Source organism: Etheostoma spectabile, chromosome 8 (genome assembly GCF_008692095.1).
Source record: "Etheostoma spectabile isolate EspeVRDwgs_2016 chromosome 8, UIUC_Espe_1.0, whole genome shotgun sequence".
Classification (NCBI taxonomy): Eukaryota; Metazoa; Chordata; class Actinopteri; order Perciformes; family Percidae; genus Etheostoma; species Etheostoma spectabile.
The window spans coordinates 31,387,310-31,404,227 of NC_045740.1; the positions used below are offsets into that span (position 1 = coordinate 31,387,310).

The 16,918-nt window shown below is 41.8% G+C and overlaps 2 protein-coding genes across 3 annotated transcripts in view; one reads left to right on the plus strand and one right to left on the minus strand.

The window, feature by feature from the left end:
- Positions 1-844: 844 nt before the first annotated feature.
- The window catches only part of LOC116693444 (cyclin-dependent kinase 10), a 23,464-nt gene continuing 7,390 nt past the window's right edge, over positions 845-16,918 (minus strand). The window contains exons 9-16 of one of the 2 annotated variants that reach the window (XR_004332917.1): positions 15,848-15,900; positions 15,131-15,200; positions 14,857-14,916; positions 14,227-14,350; positions 13,885-14,024; positions 13,126-13,178; positions 12,866-13,029; positions 845-854 (exon numbers count right to left, since the gene is read on the minus strand). Coding sequence is in view for 1 of the 2 variants with exons in the window: in XM_032522435.1 (XP_032378326.1) it covers positions 12,935-13,029; positions 13,126-13,178; positions 13,885-14,024; positions 14,227-14,350; positions 14,857-14,916; positions 15,131-15,200; positions 15,848-15,900 (595 nt within the window). In the remaining variant the exon portion in view is untranslated. Of the gene's footprint in view, positions 855-11,858; positions 13,030-13,125; positions 13,179-13,884; positions 14,025-14,226; positions 14,351-14,856; positions 14,917-15,130; positions 15,201-15,847; positions 15,901-16,918 lie in introns of those variants that run through there. The other variant, XM_032522435.1, reaches the window with a different exon arrangement.
- On the plus strand, positions 3,163-10,281 carry LOC116693431 (vacuolar protein sorting-associated protein 4A). Its single transcript, XM_032522417.1, has 11 exons — positions 3,163-3,421; positions 3,961-4,072; positions 4,202-4,346; positions 4,436-4,497; positions 5,107-5,226; positions 6,221-6,377; positions 7,034-7,182; positions 7,387-7,468; positions 8,423-8,642; positions 9,745-9,885; positions 10,168-10,281. Exons 1-11 carry the CDS (start codon positions 3,401-3,403, stop codon positions 10,267-10,269), a joined length of 1,311 nt encoding a protein of 436 aa, XP_032378308.1. The 5' UTR covers positions 3,163-3,400; the 3' UTR covers positions 10,270-10,281.

The following is a 16,918-nucleotide window of genomic DNA, read 5'->3' on the forward strand; positions in this document are numbered from 1 at the left end:
TAACCTCCGTCCCCGTCCTCTGTGTCTGTGTTGGCGTTCTAACCTCTAGTGGATTATGGTTACCTGGTCCTCAGATCTCTGCAGGGTAAATCCAGACAGCTAGCTAGACTATCTGTCCAATCTGAGGACTATGGTTACCTGGTCCTCAGATCTCTGCAGGGTAAATCCAGACAGCTAGCTAGACTATCTGTCCAATCTGAGGACTATGGTTACCTGGTCCTCAGGTCTCTGCAGGGTAAATCCAGACAGCTAGCTAGACTATCTGTCCAATCTGAGTTTTCTGTTGACGACTAAAACTACTTCTAAATTAATAGATTTTCATAACCTCCACTGAGTTGATGGTAAACGTTGCTAATGCAGCCCTTCCCATCAGTAGAGCCTCTGTGTTCTTTTGGGCCTCAAACAATGTAGCATTGTGTCCACTGACCATGCAACAGAGGAGAACAAGACGTCCCTTCTGTCCTCGGATAAGGAACACAATCACCAGTCCAAATGACCTTTATTTTAGTTTGGACTCTGATGTCTTTGTGATGGTTTAACCCTCCCGTTGTCTTCGTCTCACATTTATCCCGTTTTCAAAGTTACTGTGAGAAATATGGGTTTCTTTCAAGCAAATATCCCAAAAATAACATAAAGCTGCCTACACGAGAGACCGCTTTGCCCCGGCCGTCCCTTTGATTTCCTACGGGGGGAGCGGTGGCGCCCAACTATGCACTGCGCACCGCTCGGATTTGCTGCGTTACGCTGTGCTCAAAATTCAAATTATTTGAACTTTAACCTAGTCTTATTTTTCCTACGTCCATGCATTGCTACCTCTAATGATAATTTTCTTTCATGTAATCTTGTAGTTCTTTCTTTCGATAGTCCAAATCTAATTTTGCTGTATTATGACGACAGATGAGACCAACATGCAACTTTTACTGCAGCCAATCAGCTTTCTTGTTATTGGTGCTAGTCTCTTTCGGATCGTACCACAGACATAAAACAGACTTTATTCTTTAACTTTGGAGAAGTGCAAGTTTAGCGATACTTAGCTTTAAAATCACAGTTGATGTTGTGATAAAAGTCTTAAATATCATTCATACTGGTCTTAAAAGTGTTAAAGGTCCCATGACATGGTGCTTTTATGTATACCTTAGTGGTCCCCTAATACTGTATCTGAAGTCTCTTTTAATTAGACCTTAGTGGTCCCCTAATACTGTATCTGAATCTCTTTTATATAGACCTTAGGTCCCAATACTGTATCTGAAGTCTCTTTTATATAGACCTTAGTGGTCCCTAATACTGTATCTGAAGTCTCTTTTATATAGACCTTAGTGTCCCTATACTGTATCTGAAGTCTCTTTATATAGACCTTAGTGGTCCCAAAACTGATCTGAAGTCTCTTTTATATAGACCTTAGTGGTCCCCCTAATACTGTATCTGAAGTTCTCTTTATATAGACCTTAGTGGTCCCCTAATACTGTATCTGAAGTCTCTTTATATAGACCTTAGTGGTCCCTAATACTGTATCTGAAGTCTCTTTATATAGACCTTAGTGGCCCCCTAATACTGTATCTGAATCTCCTTTTATATAGACCTTGTGGTCCTTTAATTCTGGATCTGAAGTCTCTTTTATATAGACCTTAGTGGTCCCCTAATACTGGATCTGAAGTCTCTTTTATATAGACCTTAGTGGTCCCTAATACTGGATCTGAAGTCTCTTTTATATAGACCTTAGTTGTCCTTTAATTCTGGATCTGAAGTCTCTTTTATATAGACCTTAGTGGTCCCCAATACTGTATCTGAAGTCTCTTTCCCAAAATCCAGCCTACAGAATTCCAGCCACTAGATCCAGTCCCACAATGAGATTTCCTTAGTATGGGCCATTTCTGAGTCTGTAGCTGCAGAGAGGGGGGGGGGGGGCGTGTGGCCTCAACCAACCGCCACAATGCTCGTTTGAAAGCCATGATGTCTCTCTCTCATGGGTGGACCAAATTCTCTGGGCGGGCAAAGCAGAGAAAGGGGAGGTAACCTTGCCCCTTATGAGGTCACAAGGGGAAGATTCCAGATCTGAGCTTTCATTTTCTCAAAGGCAGAGCAGGATACCCAGGGCTCGGTTTACACCTATCACCATTTCTAGCCACTGGGGGACCATAGGCAGGCTGGGGAACTCATATTAATGTTAAATAAAACTCATAAAGTGACATTGTCATGCCATGGGACCTTTAAATTTGACTTGGTGAAACCTGCAGAAACGCTGCTATAGTTAATAGGCTTTGTTAAAGAAGGCGCAGCCCTCCCTTTGAACATCATGTGTTTGAGGTATACGTTTGGCCTGACAAAGTCGCGTTCCTGTTTGGCCCTCCGTCATCTTACTTTTTTGGCACACTTCATTTTTTAACCCACTGCACAGATCTGATTGTCTTATGTTGGTCAACCTTCAACAGGCTGCAGGCCGTCCCTCCTGGATCTTTATGCACTAGCCTATCAAACCCCTTTAAATCTATGAATGTACACCTCTTCTCTCCTTCCAGATGATTATTTCTTATCTTTCTCTTTATGCTATGTGATTGTGGCTGTCCTGTCCTGTCTATGCAAAGCAATGCTTGGAAGAAGGTTTTTTTAACCAAAGTTAATGTATGTGGCAGCTTGCGTCCAACACAATCATTGAACTGAAAAGTCACAACAGGATAAAGTGATGCAGCATCAACCTGTCATATGCAAAGTATTTTAGACTTCTTTCCAAGATACTATACAATGTATGATAGCAATGTAATAATCTCAAATGTACATACAGTACCTACCAATAAAACTGTTACAAATTATACTGGTTGATGTGTGGTTGGTTTGTTATAAAGACAAAACATTTACAATGAAATGTTACGTATTGAAATTTTTCTCTAGCACACGTGTTTTCGATGTATATTTCTTGTCTTATTCTGGGCATATGTCTTTTTCAATGTTGGGAGAACTAGTGATGCAGCACCGACATGGCCGCTAGGTGGCGGCAACAGCACTTCCTTAAAGCATCTCCCACTAACACGCGTCAAGTTGTTATTTAGCCAAAAAATGGGAATTTAATTTAATTTGCAAAAATGCTATCTAAAATAATCTTGATTAGCTTTGTGAATATCTGTTTTCTGTAATTTCTCGGTAAAATGCTTGGATCTTATTTTGAAATGTTAACCGGAACTCGTTGTATCAGCCCTAGAGACGCAGCGCTGCTGTTGCGGTGTGTGTTGGGTTGAGGCAGAGCTGTCACATTAGCTAGCTAGCTAACTTACTAGCCATTGTTTTGTCATGTCAAGAACCGTCTTCCCCCTCACAACACAGGGCTGGTAACGTGTTCACATCTTCGTATATCCGCCTGTGGGTCAGAGGATAGAAGTCTGGGTGGAGAGCACAAGAGTGACATGAAATGACAACGTCAACATTACAGGTAACGTTAAGCTACTAGCTACTAGCTAGCTGCAGAACAGCTGACGCTAGCTAGCTAAGCCTTCTCAGTTTGGTCAGCCTGCAAAGACATTTCATTGTCGTAAAATTAACAGTAGATTTAACAAGGTCTAACGTTACTGTACCAGCTAAATACATGCTATGAAAACAATTTTAATTAATAACGTGTGGGTTATGAATGTATGGTTTGCAACGTTAGCCTTGGCTGGATAACGTTAGCATAAGATGGGCACTAGCTACTGCTCGCAGACTTAAAACATGAAAACAAATATTTTCTACGTTTTGGAACATTTTAGTCTGGGAATTGCCTTGAGAAATAGCCCAGTGAATTGTGTTGTGGACTCAGAGAAGCTAGTAGTACAGCTGTATGACATGTCATGCTAGTCGGATAACTTGTGCTTTGTTTTGGTTGAAGCTGCTGTGTTGACATGCAGAGTAACGTGTAACGGTACACTCCCTCCATTATGTCTGGCTCTCCTCCCCAAGCCATCTGAAATCCGTATTTCTCTGCATCTGTTGCAGAAAGCGATTGATCTTGTGACCAAAGCTACAGAGGAAGACAAGGCAAAGAATTATGAGGAGGCCTTGCGACTGTACCAGCATGCTGTGGAATATTTCCTACATGCCATCAAATGTGAGTACTGTCTGCAGCCGGACAGGTTGTTGGTTAGCTCTACACTATTTTTTTTGTACAAACATTGGTGGGTTTCTTATACATATGAATTTATGTTGAATATACATGGAATTTTGTTTTTCGTTTCAGATGAGGCCCACAGCGACAAGGCAAAGGAGAGTATACGAGCAAAGTGTATGCAGTACCTGGACCGAGCGGAAAAACTTAAAGACTACCTGAAAAACAAAGACAAACAGGGCAAGAAGCCTGTCAAGGAAGCCCAGAGCAATGACAAGTACGCTGTCTGTCCTCTGGCCTCTCAGGAAACATGTTCCACTCTGTAGGCTTGACTGTATTTGTGTCAACCTCTGTGTTTGTCTCTAGGAGCGATAGTGACAGCGAGGGTGAAAATCCAGAGAAGAAGAAATTACAGGAGCAACTTATGGGTGAGTGTATGGGTGCAAATAGTCCTCACAGGGGAATTAAGCCGGTTGATATGTTTGTGTGATTCAAGAGTGGTGGTCTGCTTAAACAATGGAAATTATGGTTATTTTGTATCATTGACAGTGCCTTAATTGGACCAAAAAAGGAGTCAGTACCCCATATCAACAGTTCAGTGACATGATCATCGCTTGTATGGATCATTCCAATTTTGGCTATATGGGGGTGCTGAATGTCTGTCTGTCTGAAGAACTGCTTGTCCCCCCCCCCTCTCAATAAATCCTGATGTATTAATCATACTGTTAATAACAGTTAGAAGTAAGGGTAGTCAAATGGACAAAAGTCAGAAGTGCCGGTACTTAGTACTGGTTGGTACTGGCCCATTTCAGGCACTGATCATTGAATAACCCCACAAGGCTTCTTTATGATAAGATCTTCACCTGAAGTCATTGTAGGAGATCTTCTGATCAAATGAAAGTTTGCATATCATATTTTTAAGTAGTAGTCTGGGGTTCAGTGGGGGTTTGAGGTCTTATTTGTGCCAGGGCTACAATCACCTTTAAAGTGTTTGTTCCGTCTGCATGGTCAATCCTAATCATGCTCTGTGTGTCCAGGTGCCATTGTAATGGAGAAGCCCAATGTCAGGTGGAACGATGTGGCTGGACTGGAGGGAGCTAAGGAAGCTCTGAAGGAAGCTGTCATCCTGCCCATCAAATTCCCTCACCTCTTTACAGGTACTGAGGGATGTTCACACCCACTAATCATCATGCACTGAAACCATATGGTTAAAAAGAAACAACAAAGAAACATGCAAGAACACCACTTTAAATCTTTTGTACACCAGAGATGTGCTCTTAAGTTTCTTGGAAATAATTAATTCCGACCATGGCCGGTGGAATGTCTTTGTTACAGTATATATTATTATTATTCTGCAGCACAATACATGAATGGAAAAGGTTGGGTAATCGGGGAAATGCATCAGTGAGGAGGGGGCGAGAGGGGGCAGTTATTAGTAATGTAGTCAATTAGTCGTCTAACTGCTTGTTTAGGTCTTAGTTGACTAAGATTTCTTTAGTCCATATGTCATTTTTAAATGCTTTTTAATGCTCTACGACTTATTTCCAAGAAACCTATGAGCACATGTTTTCTAAGAAGAATGACATCACATGTCAGTCTGTCTGACATTTCATTTTTAAAGAAGTACATCAACGTGTGTATTTACAGTGTATTTACGTTAACTACATTTTTGGCTAGCTGCTCTTGCTTGTAAAGTGAATAAGAAATGAAATGTGCAAAGATAATAAAAACTTATAATCTCAAGAAAATAATTGAGACAGTCACTATGTCTAATAGACATGTAGATTAAAGATATGTCTCCTCCCCAGACTGGAAGTTCACGTTGGTTGCCAGGCTGAGACCGCAGCATCCAACTAACGTTAGAGGCTAAACTCACGGTCCTCTCTGCAGATTTACAGCCACCCTTTCTTGGCCTAAGATTACTCACCGTTCATGTTTGAAAACAATGATTGATAGATTAAAAAAATAGCCCTAGTTTATTATCACTGCTGTTATAATAGTTGAAAATATACCTTAGATGATTTGAAATGTCTGTCACATGACTGTCAAATAGTATTTTAGCATCACCACCGTTGGCTAGTACCCTAACAGTTTGCAGCGTAGTCCAGTATGTCACCCTGGGACCAACACTCCTCTGGTCTCTGTTCTCAGGCAAGCGGACTCCGTGGAGAGGCATCCTGCTGTTCGGACCTCCGGGGACGGGGAAGTCGTACCTGGCTAAGGCCGTGGCCACCGAGGCCAATAACTCCACCTTCTTCTCCGTCTCCTCCTCAGACCTCATGTCCAAGTGGCTGGGAGAGAGCGAGAAGTAAGTCTGCTCTACACAGGGAAAACAAGTTTATTGGAGTTAGGGCTGGGCAATATATCAATATCAATCCATATTGTGATACGAGACTATCGTCTTAGATTTTGAATATATTAATATCCTAATATGACACAAGTGTTGATGTCTTTTCCTGGTTTTCCGGCTGCGGTACTGTAAAGTGATGTCATCTTTTGAACTTTCCAGACTGTTTTGGCAGATCTATTATTTTCCTACTGATGATTATTCATCACTAATGTGATTGTGTAAATATTTTGTGAACCCTAACCCTGCATTTTGTCGCAATGTCTTTATTAAAGTATTTGGTTGTAGATGTTGATTTTACCATGTTTTATTTGGTGGTTTCAGTCTAACTAACCTTGCTCTTCATTAAATAAGAGGCTGCACGATATGAGGAAATATGTTATAATGATGTTGAATATCACGATAACTTGCTCTCAGTAAATCCATTTCCAAACCAGACTGGAAGTTCTTTAAGTCTTTGTCAGAGACACTCTTCACCTATTTTATTCCCGTGTCACTTATATATTAATATATTATATATAAATGCTTATATATTGCAATAATAATAGAGCATTACTCCCTTGATATTGCTGTCCATGTGTGTCTCTCATTTTTCCATCTCTCTCTGTGTCTCGCAGGCTGGTGAAGAACTTATTTGATCTGGCTCGCCAGCACAAACCCTCCATCATCTTCATCGATGAGGTAGACTCGCTGTGCGGCTCCAGGAACGAGAACGAGAGCGAGGCCGCCCGCCGCATCAAGACCGAGTTCTTGGTCCAGATGCAGGGTGAGCCGGATGAGATGGGGAATGAGAACAATAAGCTGACACAACATGATTCTGCACAGTGAAGAATAAGCAGTATTTAATAATACATTATATGTAATATACAAGGGACAATAGAATACTACAAAGTAATCTTAAATATGTAAATGTATAACCCTGTAAGGACACTGGAGCAGAAAGTTCATCTATGGCTCTCTGGTTTTGTAGGTGTGGGAAACAACAACGATGGCATTCTGGTTCTGGGAGCCACCAACATCCCCTGGGTGCTCGACGCTGCCATCCGCAGAAGGTCAGAGGTCGCCTCAGTGCTCCTCCAGTAGATGTGCGTGTGCGTGTGCGCGCGTGTGCGTGTGTGCGTGCGTGTGTGTGTGTGTCAGTGTCAGTCATCTTTGTGCGATCAGGCAAAACAAAACATGCGTGTCTATACCATGGATATAGAGCCACTCGGCCAGCCATGCCTAAACACTTATTTCTGAACCTTAATACCCAAAGGAAAACAATCTCCGAATGAAATAGCACAACGAGGTGGCAACATAAAACACAACGCTTTCAAGCCGAGGAGCAAGAAGAAAATACTTTCTCGCAGGAAACGCTTGTTCTAAACTTAACTTTGTCTGGCTAAACTCCAGTACCGCGGCCCCTGGAAGGACCGTGATCTGGCGCTGCCTGTAGCCGGCCCCCAGACTCCCAGTCACCTAAACACCAGCTGCTGGGAGCCGGGGTCCCGGAGCTCTGTAGCAGCTGAATACAACCAGCAGCTACTGCTCTATATCATCCTTCTATGGCATTGGGTGTTACAGCACTTTACTCAGTTTAAAATACTTACATTTTAGGTGTGTAATAAATGGTCTGTGTGTGTAAAGAAACATTGATCATTTTGAGGGAGGACATTTTGTCCCTACTGAGGATAAAAAAATAATTCCGCAGAGGCAGGGATATGTAGACCAGAAAAAAATCCCTCTTACACTATGGGTGAAGACACAGCAGCGCCAACCCAAAATATGACAGATGGATTGTTTTGTGGATCAATGTTGCTGCTTCGTCCAACACATTTGTAAAATACTGTCTTGCTTTTTTATATTCTTCCCTCTTTTTATAGTTTCTAAAATTCAGTTCCAGGCAGCTTTCACAAGCTCTGTAAAGTCTTTAAAGTGTGTGAAACCTGCAAGCACGCCGTCTGTGTTATCAATGATTTGCTGGTGAGTGTGCGATTGACTGGATCTTGTCCTCTGGGGTGTGTCAGATTTGAGAAGCGTATCTACATCCCTCTGCCGGAGGAACCAGCTCGGGCTCAGATGTTTCGTCTTCATCTGGGCAACACACCACGTAGCTTGAGCGAGGCCGACCTGCGGCAGCTCGCCCACAAAACGGACGGCTACTCCGGCGCCGACATCAGTATCATCGTCCGGGACGCTCTCATGCAGCCTGTTAGGAAGGTCCAGTCTGCCACCCACTTCAAAAAGGTAACCACTAGAAATCCAGGGGGAAATAAAACATGTTAAAGTGTAACTTCAGGTTTTTTTTCAACCTGGCCTCTATTTTCTCATGTTTTTGTGTCTAAGGGACTGATTGCAACAACAATTTTAGACATTGGTCTAGTATAGAGCGAGACAGCTGCAGTCTGCAGCGACAAAACAAGCCGCAATGTAACGTTAATGTGCAATGGCGCACCTTCAGTTTCTGTCCATAAAAAGTGCTTGTTTTCCCACTGATATACTCAGATTATTATTCTAAGTGTCTGACAACATTATGGGATGGATCCCTACAAAGATAGACCTTTTAGTTAAAGAGTAAGATCCTTTTAGTTTAACATGAAACAGCCCCGACATCACCATCACCAAACCCACCAGACTCCATGGAAATAATCACTGCTTTTATCATCGTAAAACACACTTCATTCAAAGTGGAGAGAAACTAAATAAAACTACCAAAAGCCGTCTTAGTTCATCTTTCCACTGTTCCAACAATCATCACTCTGGTTGAAATAAACCTTATTTCACCCAGTTACATGTGGACATATGCTGACTCTGTACATGCTAAAAGTAGTGATTATTTACATGGAGTCTGGTGGAGATAGGCTGCTCTATACACACTAAAAGTACTGATTATTTACATGGAGTCTGGTGGAGATATGTTTCTTTATACACGCTGAAAGTAGAGATTATTTACATGGAGTCTGGTGGAGATATGCTGGCTGTATATGCTAAAAGTAGTGATTATTTACATTGAGTCTAGTGTGTTTGGTCAGGGTGATTTTGGGGCTGTTTCACATTAAACTAAAAGAATCTTTATTTATTATTTTATCTTTATCACTCTAAACTAAAAGGTCTATCTCTGTAGGGATCCTTTCCTCAATGATGTCAGTGGCAAAAACAGAACCTTTAAATAGGTAGAAAAATTGCGGACGATGGTTCATGGCTGCCAGTTACAGCGTTCTTGCTCAGAACTGGACCAGTTTCAAAGGTTTTTAATCACATTAGTCACTTAGACACCATGACAGTCGAATCCCTATAATGGTTAAAATGTACACCTTCACATTTGAGCTAATCCCCCCTTGTTCTTCAGGTTCGCGGTCCATCCCGAAGCAACAACCAGTTGATGGTGGACGACCTCTTGACTCCGTGTTCCCCTGGTGACCCTGGAGCCATAGAGATGACCTGGATGGACGTGCCTACTGATAAGCTACTGGAGCCCATTGTCTGCATGGTGAGATATGCATACTGTATATTAATGCGGTCTCTGGTGTGTGGCATTGCTTCATGCTGCATACCTGTCCCTATACAAAAAAAATTAGAAAATAATGTTGGTTGATGATTATCAGCCAACATTATTTTCATTAATCCAGACTGAATCAACAGCAACAGAAAAGCTATAACCTGTCCAATGAGTAAATGCTGGTAAACACGGACCCTGGATGGTGGAGAAATTGAATATTAAAAAAATAACCAATGTGAAGCAAAAATGATTTGTATGTCCTATCCTTTGCAGTCGGACATGCTGCGCTCTTTGTCCACCACCCGTCCCACAGTCAACACTGAAGATCTCCTTAAAGTCAAGAAGTTCACAGACGACTTTGGGATGGAGGGCTGAGAGACGGTACCCCACCTCCCCCCCCGGTCCACAAGAAGGATCAGACTACTGCTCCCAACAACACTCGTTACCCCCCCACCCCCACAACTGCTGTACCATCTTGTAGGCTTTCCTCTCTCAGATGAGCGCTTGGTTCACTGCCTCTAATGGATTTCAAAAATAAATGAAAAGGTCTCATCAAACAAAAAAAGGTAAGAAATCTTTTCACGTGTCTTGCTTCTACTCATCCAAGCCAGAGTTTTCGAATCCTTGGAAGTTGACCAAATGCTACAATAGAAAATCTTGGTGTGATTTGGTAGTTGGACAATAGAGCCCATGCCTTTCTCCCATTTCCAGACAATGTTCCATTACAAAGCAGCCGCTACAGCGTATTCATTTCAACAACTTTTTTATCTAACCTGCATTGACGTGAGGAGAGCTGCATTTGAATAAATGCATAACGTTTGTCCCTCTCTGAGCCGACTCTGACTGAAGGACTGTACTTTTTTTTTGCCTGTGTGCACTTTGCTGTGGGACGCGATGAAGGACATTGACGTTTGAAGAAGATAGTTCTCCTGCCAGGCATGCAAGTGTGTAAATGCATCTAAGTGTTTTTATGAAAATTGTGTTTTAACGTATATGTCTATAAGTTGAGAGCCCTGTTTTGTTATTTGATGGAGAGTTAAATTAATGACTCATCACTGCCTCAGTGTTCCTCTACAGCTCCGTGTGTCTGCATCAGGCCTGTTTCTCTGTGCTAGCACCAGTCTGTCAGGCATTTATCTTCCATTTTACAATCCAAGAGATGTGCTTGATTGAATCTTTATTAAGAAAACAAGGTTCATAAAGTGGCTATTCTGGAGCTTTTGGTCATAACCTGTGATCTTCCTCAGCAGATGTTTGCTCACCTGTCATGGAATAGTAAATGTTCAAATGTCCCAATGTTTCTGTCAGGACTTCTCATCCATTTTGGCTTAAAATGTGAGCTTAAAGTTCACACCTGACCATGGAAACCATGGTTTTTGATTATATCACATGATCTTCATCAACGCAGCTTTGGTTTATTTTTGTGTCTGTTCTCAAATCAATCAAGCACATCTCTTTAAATCTTAACATTTTGATTTGGTTTTGTTCGCCCTGCCATAAACTGGAACATTATATAACTTGACTGAGTATAATAGAGATACAGTATGTTTACACTTATTTATTTTGTTGATGGCGCTCAGTAGAAATCATTTTCTTCTGGGAGGGCTGTTCAGGGCTGGCGTATTCGTTCTTAAACCTAAATAGTATCTGTTCTGTTGTCAGCTTACAGACAACCAGGACCGCTAACCCCGCTGGCTATCAAGAAGTAGAACCACACTGTTCAGTCACTTTTAAACGTACCAACTCTGTGACCTCTCGCAGCAGAACCACGGGCTGATCTGCTGACTCAGTGATGGGACTAGATGGGTGAGAGCCCCATGCTAGTCTCACTGTGCGTTTGTGGAGGTACATGTTGGTTCACTGGGAGTTTATTTATTATTGTCTCTGCTGGCCATGTAACCATTACTACTAATTTAACCTGCATTAATAAAAACTGACATTTCAAATGAAAAAAGGCACAGTTGCTGGGTTGACATTTTTATGTTCAGTTGCACATGGTTTAACATATTTCGAGGCCCCGTTAGCATTTACAGTATCCATCCCAGTCAAGTAAATATCAGCCTGAGACAATTAGTCCCGTGTTCTACCTATTTATTGAGCGCCAGGTGTCAAACACAAGCAGACCAGGTAACACCATGTTCAGTGATTTCTACTAATGAAGTCACTGTTCATGTTTTAGGCATTCAAGCTTTCAATTTTTTTTGCCCAAAGTTAGATGAGAAGATTGAAACAGGTCTGGTGTCTCTGAGTGGTATCAATCTTCTCATCTAACTCCAAGAAAGCAAAAATCATTTTTCAAACTAGGTCAAACTCTTCCTTTAACAATAGGGCAAGCAGATTCAGGAGTTCAGTGTTCCACATCAAGGACACAAAGCTGGCCACTGATATATCCTGATGCTTCTGAGTACCAAACCTGAGATCCTACCAAGGCTCTGGGTAAAAGGCCGACCCAGTGTAACTGTGGGCAGACCTCAAGCGAGTTGGTTTGGTTCCTACTTGTCACGCCTTCGGAGTCTTATAATTTCGATGATTAGATCCAGACTGATAACAGTATAGCAGTTAGAAAAGACAAATGCTCGACCCTAAGGACAACTGCCTCAGCGTATTTGTCAAGGCAACTTTGTCCTCATTACTTTCACATTTTTTCCAAACCCTAACCCTTGGCAGCAATACAAATATTAAAATTATACCCAACAGAAGCAATTTCTACTGAACTGGGTCTACAAAGACCAGTAGAGAACGTGTGATTACAGCCCTTTAAAATGTGTCTATAATCTCTGACATTATACTCAACACTGCAGAGTTCTGTGTAGTCTCGCATTGCCAGACCTTCTTCCACAGCGCTGCGGAGGAGGAGTTCAGCAATCGGCTATCTGAGTTTGTTCACTTCAGCTGTGTTGGAAGTTAAACGAATTGAGTTTGCATTTACTGAAAATCCCACAGTGAAAACTCCACATTCCACGAAACCAACATCCATTCCTAAGAATGTCACCACCTCAGGGTGGTCTTTGAGTCCAACGTCTCATCATCACCCTGTTCATCACACTTTGCTCCGTTTTGAGTGGCTCTCCAGCGGAGGGGCAGCCCGCTTGTTGCGGTGGTGAGGGAAGGTTGGCATCAGGTCTGGTTCACAGGCTGCACGGAGGAGCAGAGGGACAAAATGAATGAATGACATGTAAATCACATGGCAAGGATCACAGCTGATACATACTCCCAAACTCTTTCACTCACGTAGAGGTTTCTCTTTGAAGTAAGAACTCTCCAGACTATCTTTGGCAGTAGCTCTGGATCAGGGAAACAGACAATAATCAAAGTCATGGGTGGCTCGTGTGAAATGAACACACATGACAAAGAATTGTTACTACTGTATCTTGTGGGGCAACAGTTGGGAAATGTAACACTGGATTTAAACCCACTTTGTGTTTTGAATTCCTGATAAATATACTAAATACCGTTAAAGCCTGGAATCCAGGGAAATAATGCACTTAACCCTTAACAGTACAGTAAATAAGTCATAGGTGAACCAGGAATATATTTTACAGTATTTTTTTACTGTAAATCAAATTTCTATAGTCAACTTTTTCATCAGTCTAGTAGTGCAGCAACCTGCCTTCTTATTTTTTGATGTTTTAAGATGCGGACACCCTTCTCTATTCATGATTTCAATTTGAAACAAGGAAGGAAAACACAAAATGGTGGCAGGTTACAGTTCAAAATATAGAAATGTAATGGAACATTAATGCCATGAGGGGGCTTTTGCTTCCAGGACCCAGGTCCGACTACTATATCCCAAAGTCCAGTTCCTTTAATTAATATAAACAAGGCTTGACGGTAACTTTTGTATCCAAAGGAGCACGTTTTGCTCCTCAGTTGAAAAGTGTAGGAGAGACTTTCATAAGGAAACTGTTATTACTATTGTAGCTCATTTGTACAATGATACAATTGTGTTGTGAACACAAAACAAGGAAGGACAAGGACTTTTATGTGTACCTGCGCTGTGGGTTGTACATGAAGAGCAGGTTGAGCAGTCTGTGTCCGGCATCAGACAGCCATGTGAATTTGTTCTTCAGGTTGTTGTACGGCTGCTTCCTCAGACTGTACTGACCGATGAGGGGCAGCAGAGAAAAGCCCTGGAACGAACACACACACACACACACACACACACACACACAACAAACACAACCACACAACAACACACAACACACACACACACACACACACACACACACACACACACACACACACACACACACACTTTGGCATACTCCTTTAACATCAGACATCACAGGGAGTTTAGTTAATGCTGTAGACATATATATTGAGAAGTCTCACCGGCCAGATGTTTTCATTGGGTGTTCCCAGCAGCTGGACTATCAGGTCCACCTGCTGGATCTCAGAGGTCCCGGGCAACAGGGGCTTGTGAGCGAGCAGCTCAGCCAGGATACAGCCCACAGCCCTGCAACAAAACCGTACGGCAGAGAGTTCAGTCTTGGCAACGGTTCTTTTCTACATTGTGGGAGAAAGTCTAAAAAATATCTCTGATTGTTAAAGCGTAACTCTCGCCAAAATGCAACTTGGGTGTGAACGGGAGAGCTAAGGGCGCTACTATGATTGCATCAAAATCAACATTTATAATCACTAAGAAGGCTCGACACCACAAGTATTTTCAAACAAAACGAGACTAGGATGTTTTTTACAGTGTGTTCAGGGGACAGGCAGCTAGCAGATAGTGAGGAGATGTTTTTTACAGTGTGTTCAGGGGACAGGCAGCTAGCAGATAGTGAGGAGATGTTTTTTACAGTGTGTTCTGGGGACAGGCAGATAGAGAGGAGATGTTTTTACAGTGTGTTCAGGGCACAGGCAGCTAGCAGATAGTGAGAAGACGTTCGCTGTGTGACAACAAAGGTTAAAAATGTGTCACATCACTTAGAGCACCTTTAATGCCGGAGGTTGGAGCCTTACCACATGTCTAGAGCTGTAGTCTGGGTCTTGGTCCCTAGGAGGAGCTCTGGAGCCCTGTACCTGTAAACAGATGGGGGGGGCACAAATCGTGACAGAGACCTGGTCAGCTGAGGCGACGGAGCTAATAAAGGATTACCAAAAGAGATTAAAGGGAGGATGTTTCACTGACTCTGCACAAGCACAAGGTCAGCAACACAGAGGTTGTCTGCAGTGCACAATCCACTAATCCACATAATCAGGCCAAGGCGGTATTAATGGCCCAGCAGACACTCACCACAGGGTGACCACCCGAGGCGTCATGGGCTGCTGGGGGATCCCGTACATCCGGGCCAACCCAAAATCAGCTGGACACAGCAGAAACAAAAACAAGATCCATAAAACACTGAGAAAACATCATTTGAGAAGCTGGAACCACAGAATATTTAGTGTGTTCTCTAAAAAAAATGACAATCAATTTCTGAAATTTGTATTCAAATGATTTTCAGTAAACTAGAGCTGCAAAGATTAGGCGATCACTCGGCTAATATTAAATTAATTGCCAACTATTTTGATGATCAATTAATTGGTTTGAGTCATTTTTCATGAAATAATTCTCTGATGTCAGCTTGTTAAATGTGAATATGCTCTAGTCTCTTCTCTCCTCTGGGACAGTAAACTGAACATCTTTGAGCTGTGGACATTTGAGGACGTCATCTTGGGCTTTTTGCAGAAACCCTGTTAAAGAGTTTGGCCCAGTGGATCAGTGAGATGTGGTTAAAAGCTCCATAAATGGTAAGTGGACCTTAATTTAAAAACATTTTTTTTCAAAAGACTACTTACAAACTTGCAAATGTTAACCCTATGTTTACATGAAATAAACAGGCAGTCCTTGTCAAAGAGAGAGAGAGGTCAAAAGGTCAGCGCTGGCAGAGCTCGGGATGTATGTCAGTACAGGAATAATGTGACCATAGGGAGAGCTGCAGAGGTGGTTATGGTAAAAGGGTTGACTCACCAATCTTAACGCAGCCATTGTCCGTCATCAGCAGATTAGACACCTTCAGGTCTCTGATAACGAGATTAAAGAGGGTAATGACTGAGCCAGCCGCTACAAGATACAATCCTTTCACCCCCTTTACTTGTCATACATGTGTAGAGTTGAATGTAAAACTGTGTTAAACCTTTTCAGGTACAGCTTTAACTAGATTTCTATCTGGTGGTGGTTTCAGTACCCACCACGGTCTCCTTTAGCAGTGTGTAGGCTGGACTTCCTTAGCTCTAAGAAGGGCTGACCATAATCCATAAAATATTGTTTGGTTTTTTGTTGTGTTCTTTACAGCGGTAAAGGACACACACAGTATGTACACTAGTGGCAGCATATCAGACCTGTGTCCTTAGAGTTTTAGGACAGTGTTAGAGAAAGGAACCTTTGCCTATATAGGGACAGTTCAGTGGAACAAGTTAGACCGGAAAATTAAAGTCATGTCCAGCATGAACTCTTTCAAAAAGAGAAATAAGGTCAGTATGTTATGTCATTGATTATCACACACTGTAAATGTTTTGTCTTTTCCTGATGTTATGTGTCAAGGACCACAATAAAAATAAGTCCGGGACTTTATTGCATTTTTATCCTCGATTGTATATAATGTCTTTATTTCATATATAAATAAAATCAAAAAAAGCGAGCCTGCTATGTATCTTTGAGGCCTGGCTTAAAGAATTGCTTGTATAATTAACAAGCTTGCTGAATTTTAAATCATATCAGTAGGCATTCACACTAGTGATTACTTGGTCCTAAATATTATTTTTTATGTATATTTATATATATATGAATATTATGCACCAATCACCTGCAGATTTTAATGAAATTAAACAACCATTTAATCACTTTAAATGTCTTTATGAAGCTGTGTATACTGAATGTACATGTACACTTGGAGTTGTTTAACATTCTGTAATTGGACTGCAATTTTAATATGGCATGTAATCAGGGTGTCATTGGGAATCAGAGCTTACTCTCAATTGACCCTTCCTGAATTGGAAAAGAGAGAGAGATATATGTGTGTATATATATATATATATATAT

Excerpts from the sequence above, each read along its gene's own strand:
- LOC116693431 (XM_032522417.1), top strand. The coding sequence starts at position 3,401 with ATGACAACGTCAACATTACAG. Across the intron at positions 4,498-5,106 it reads ATTACAGGAGCAACTTATGG|GTGCCATTGTAATGGAGAAG; the intron begins GTGAGTGTATGG and ends CTGTGTGTCCAG. Across the intron at positions 7,469-8,422 it reads GACGCTGCCATCCGCAGAAG|ATTTGAGAAGCGTATCTACA; the intron begins GTCAGAGGTCGC and ends GGGGTGTGTCAG.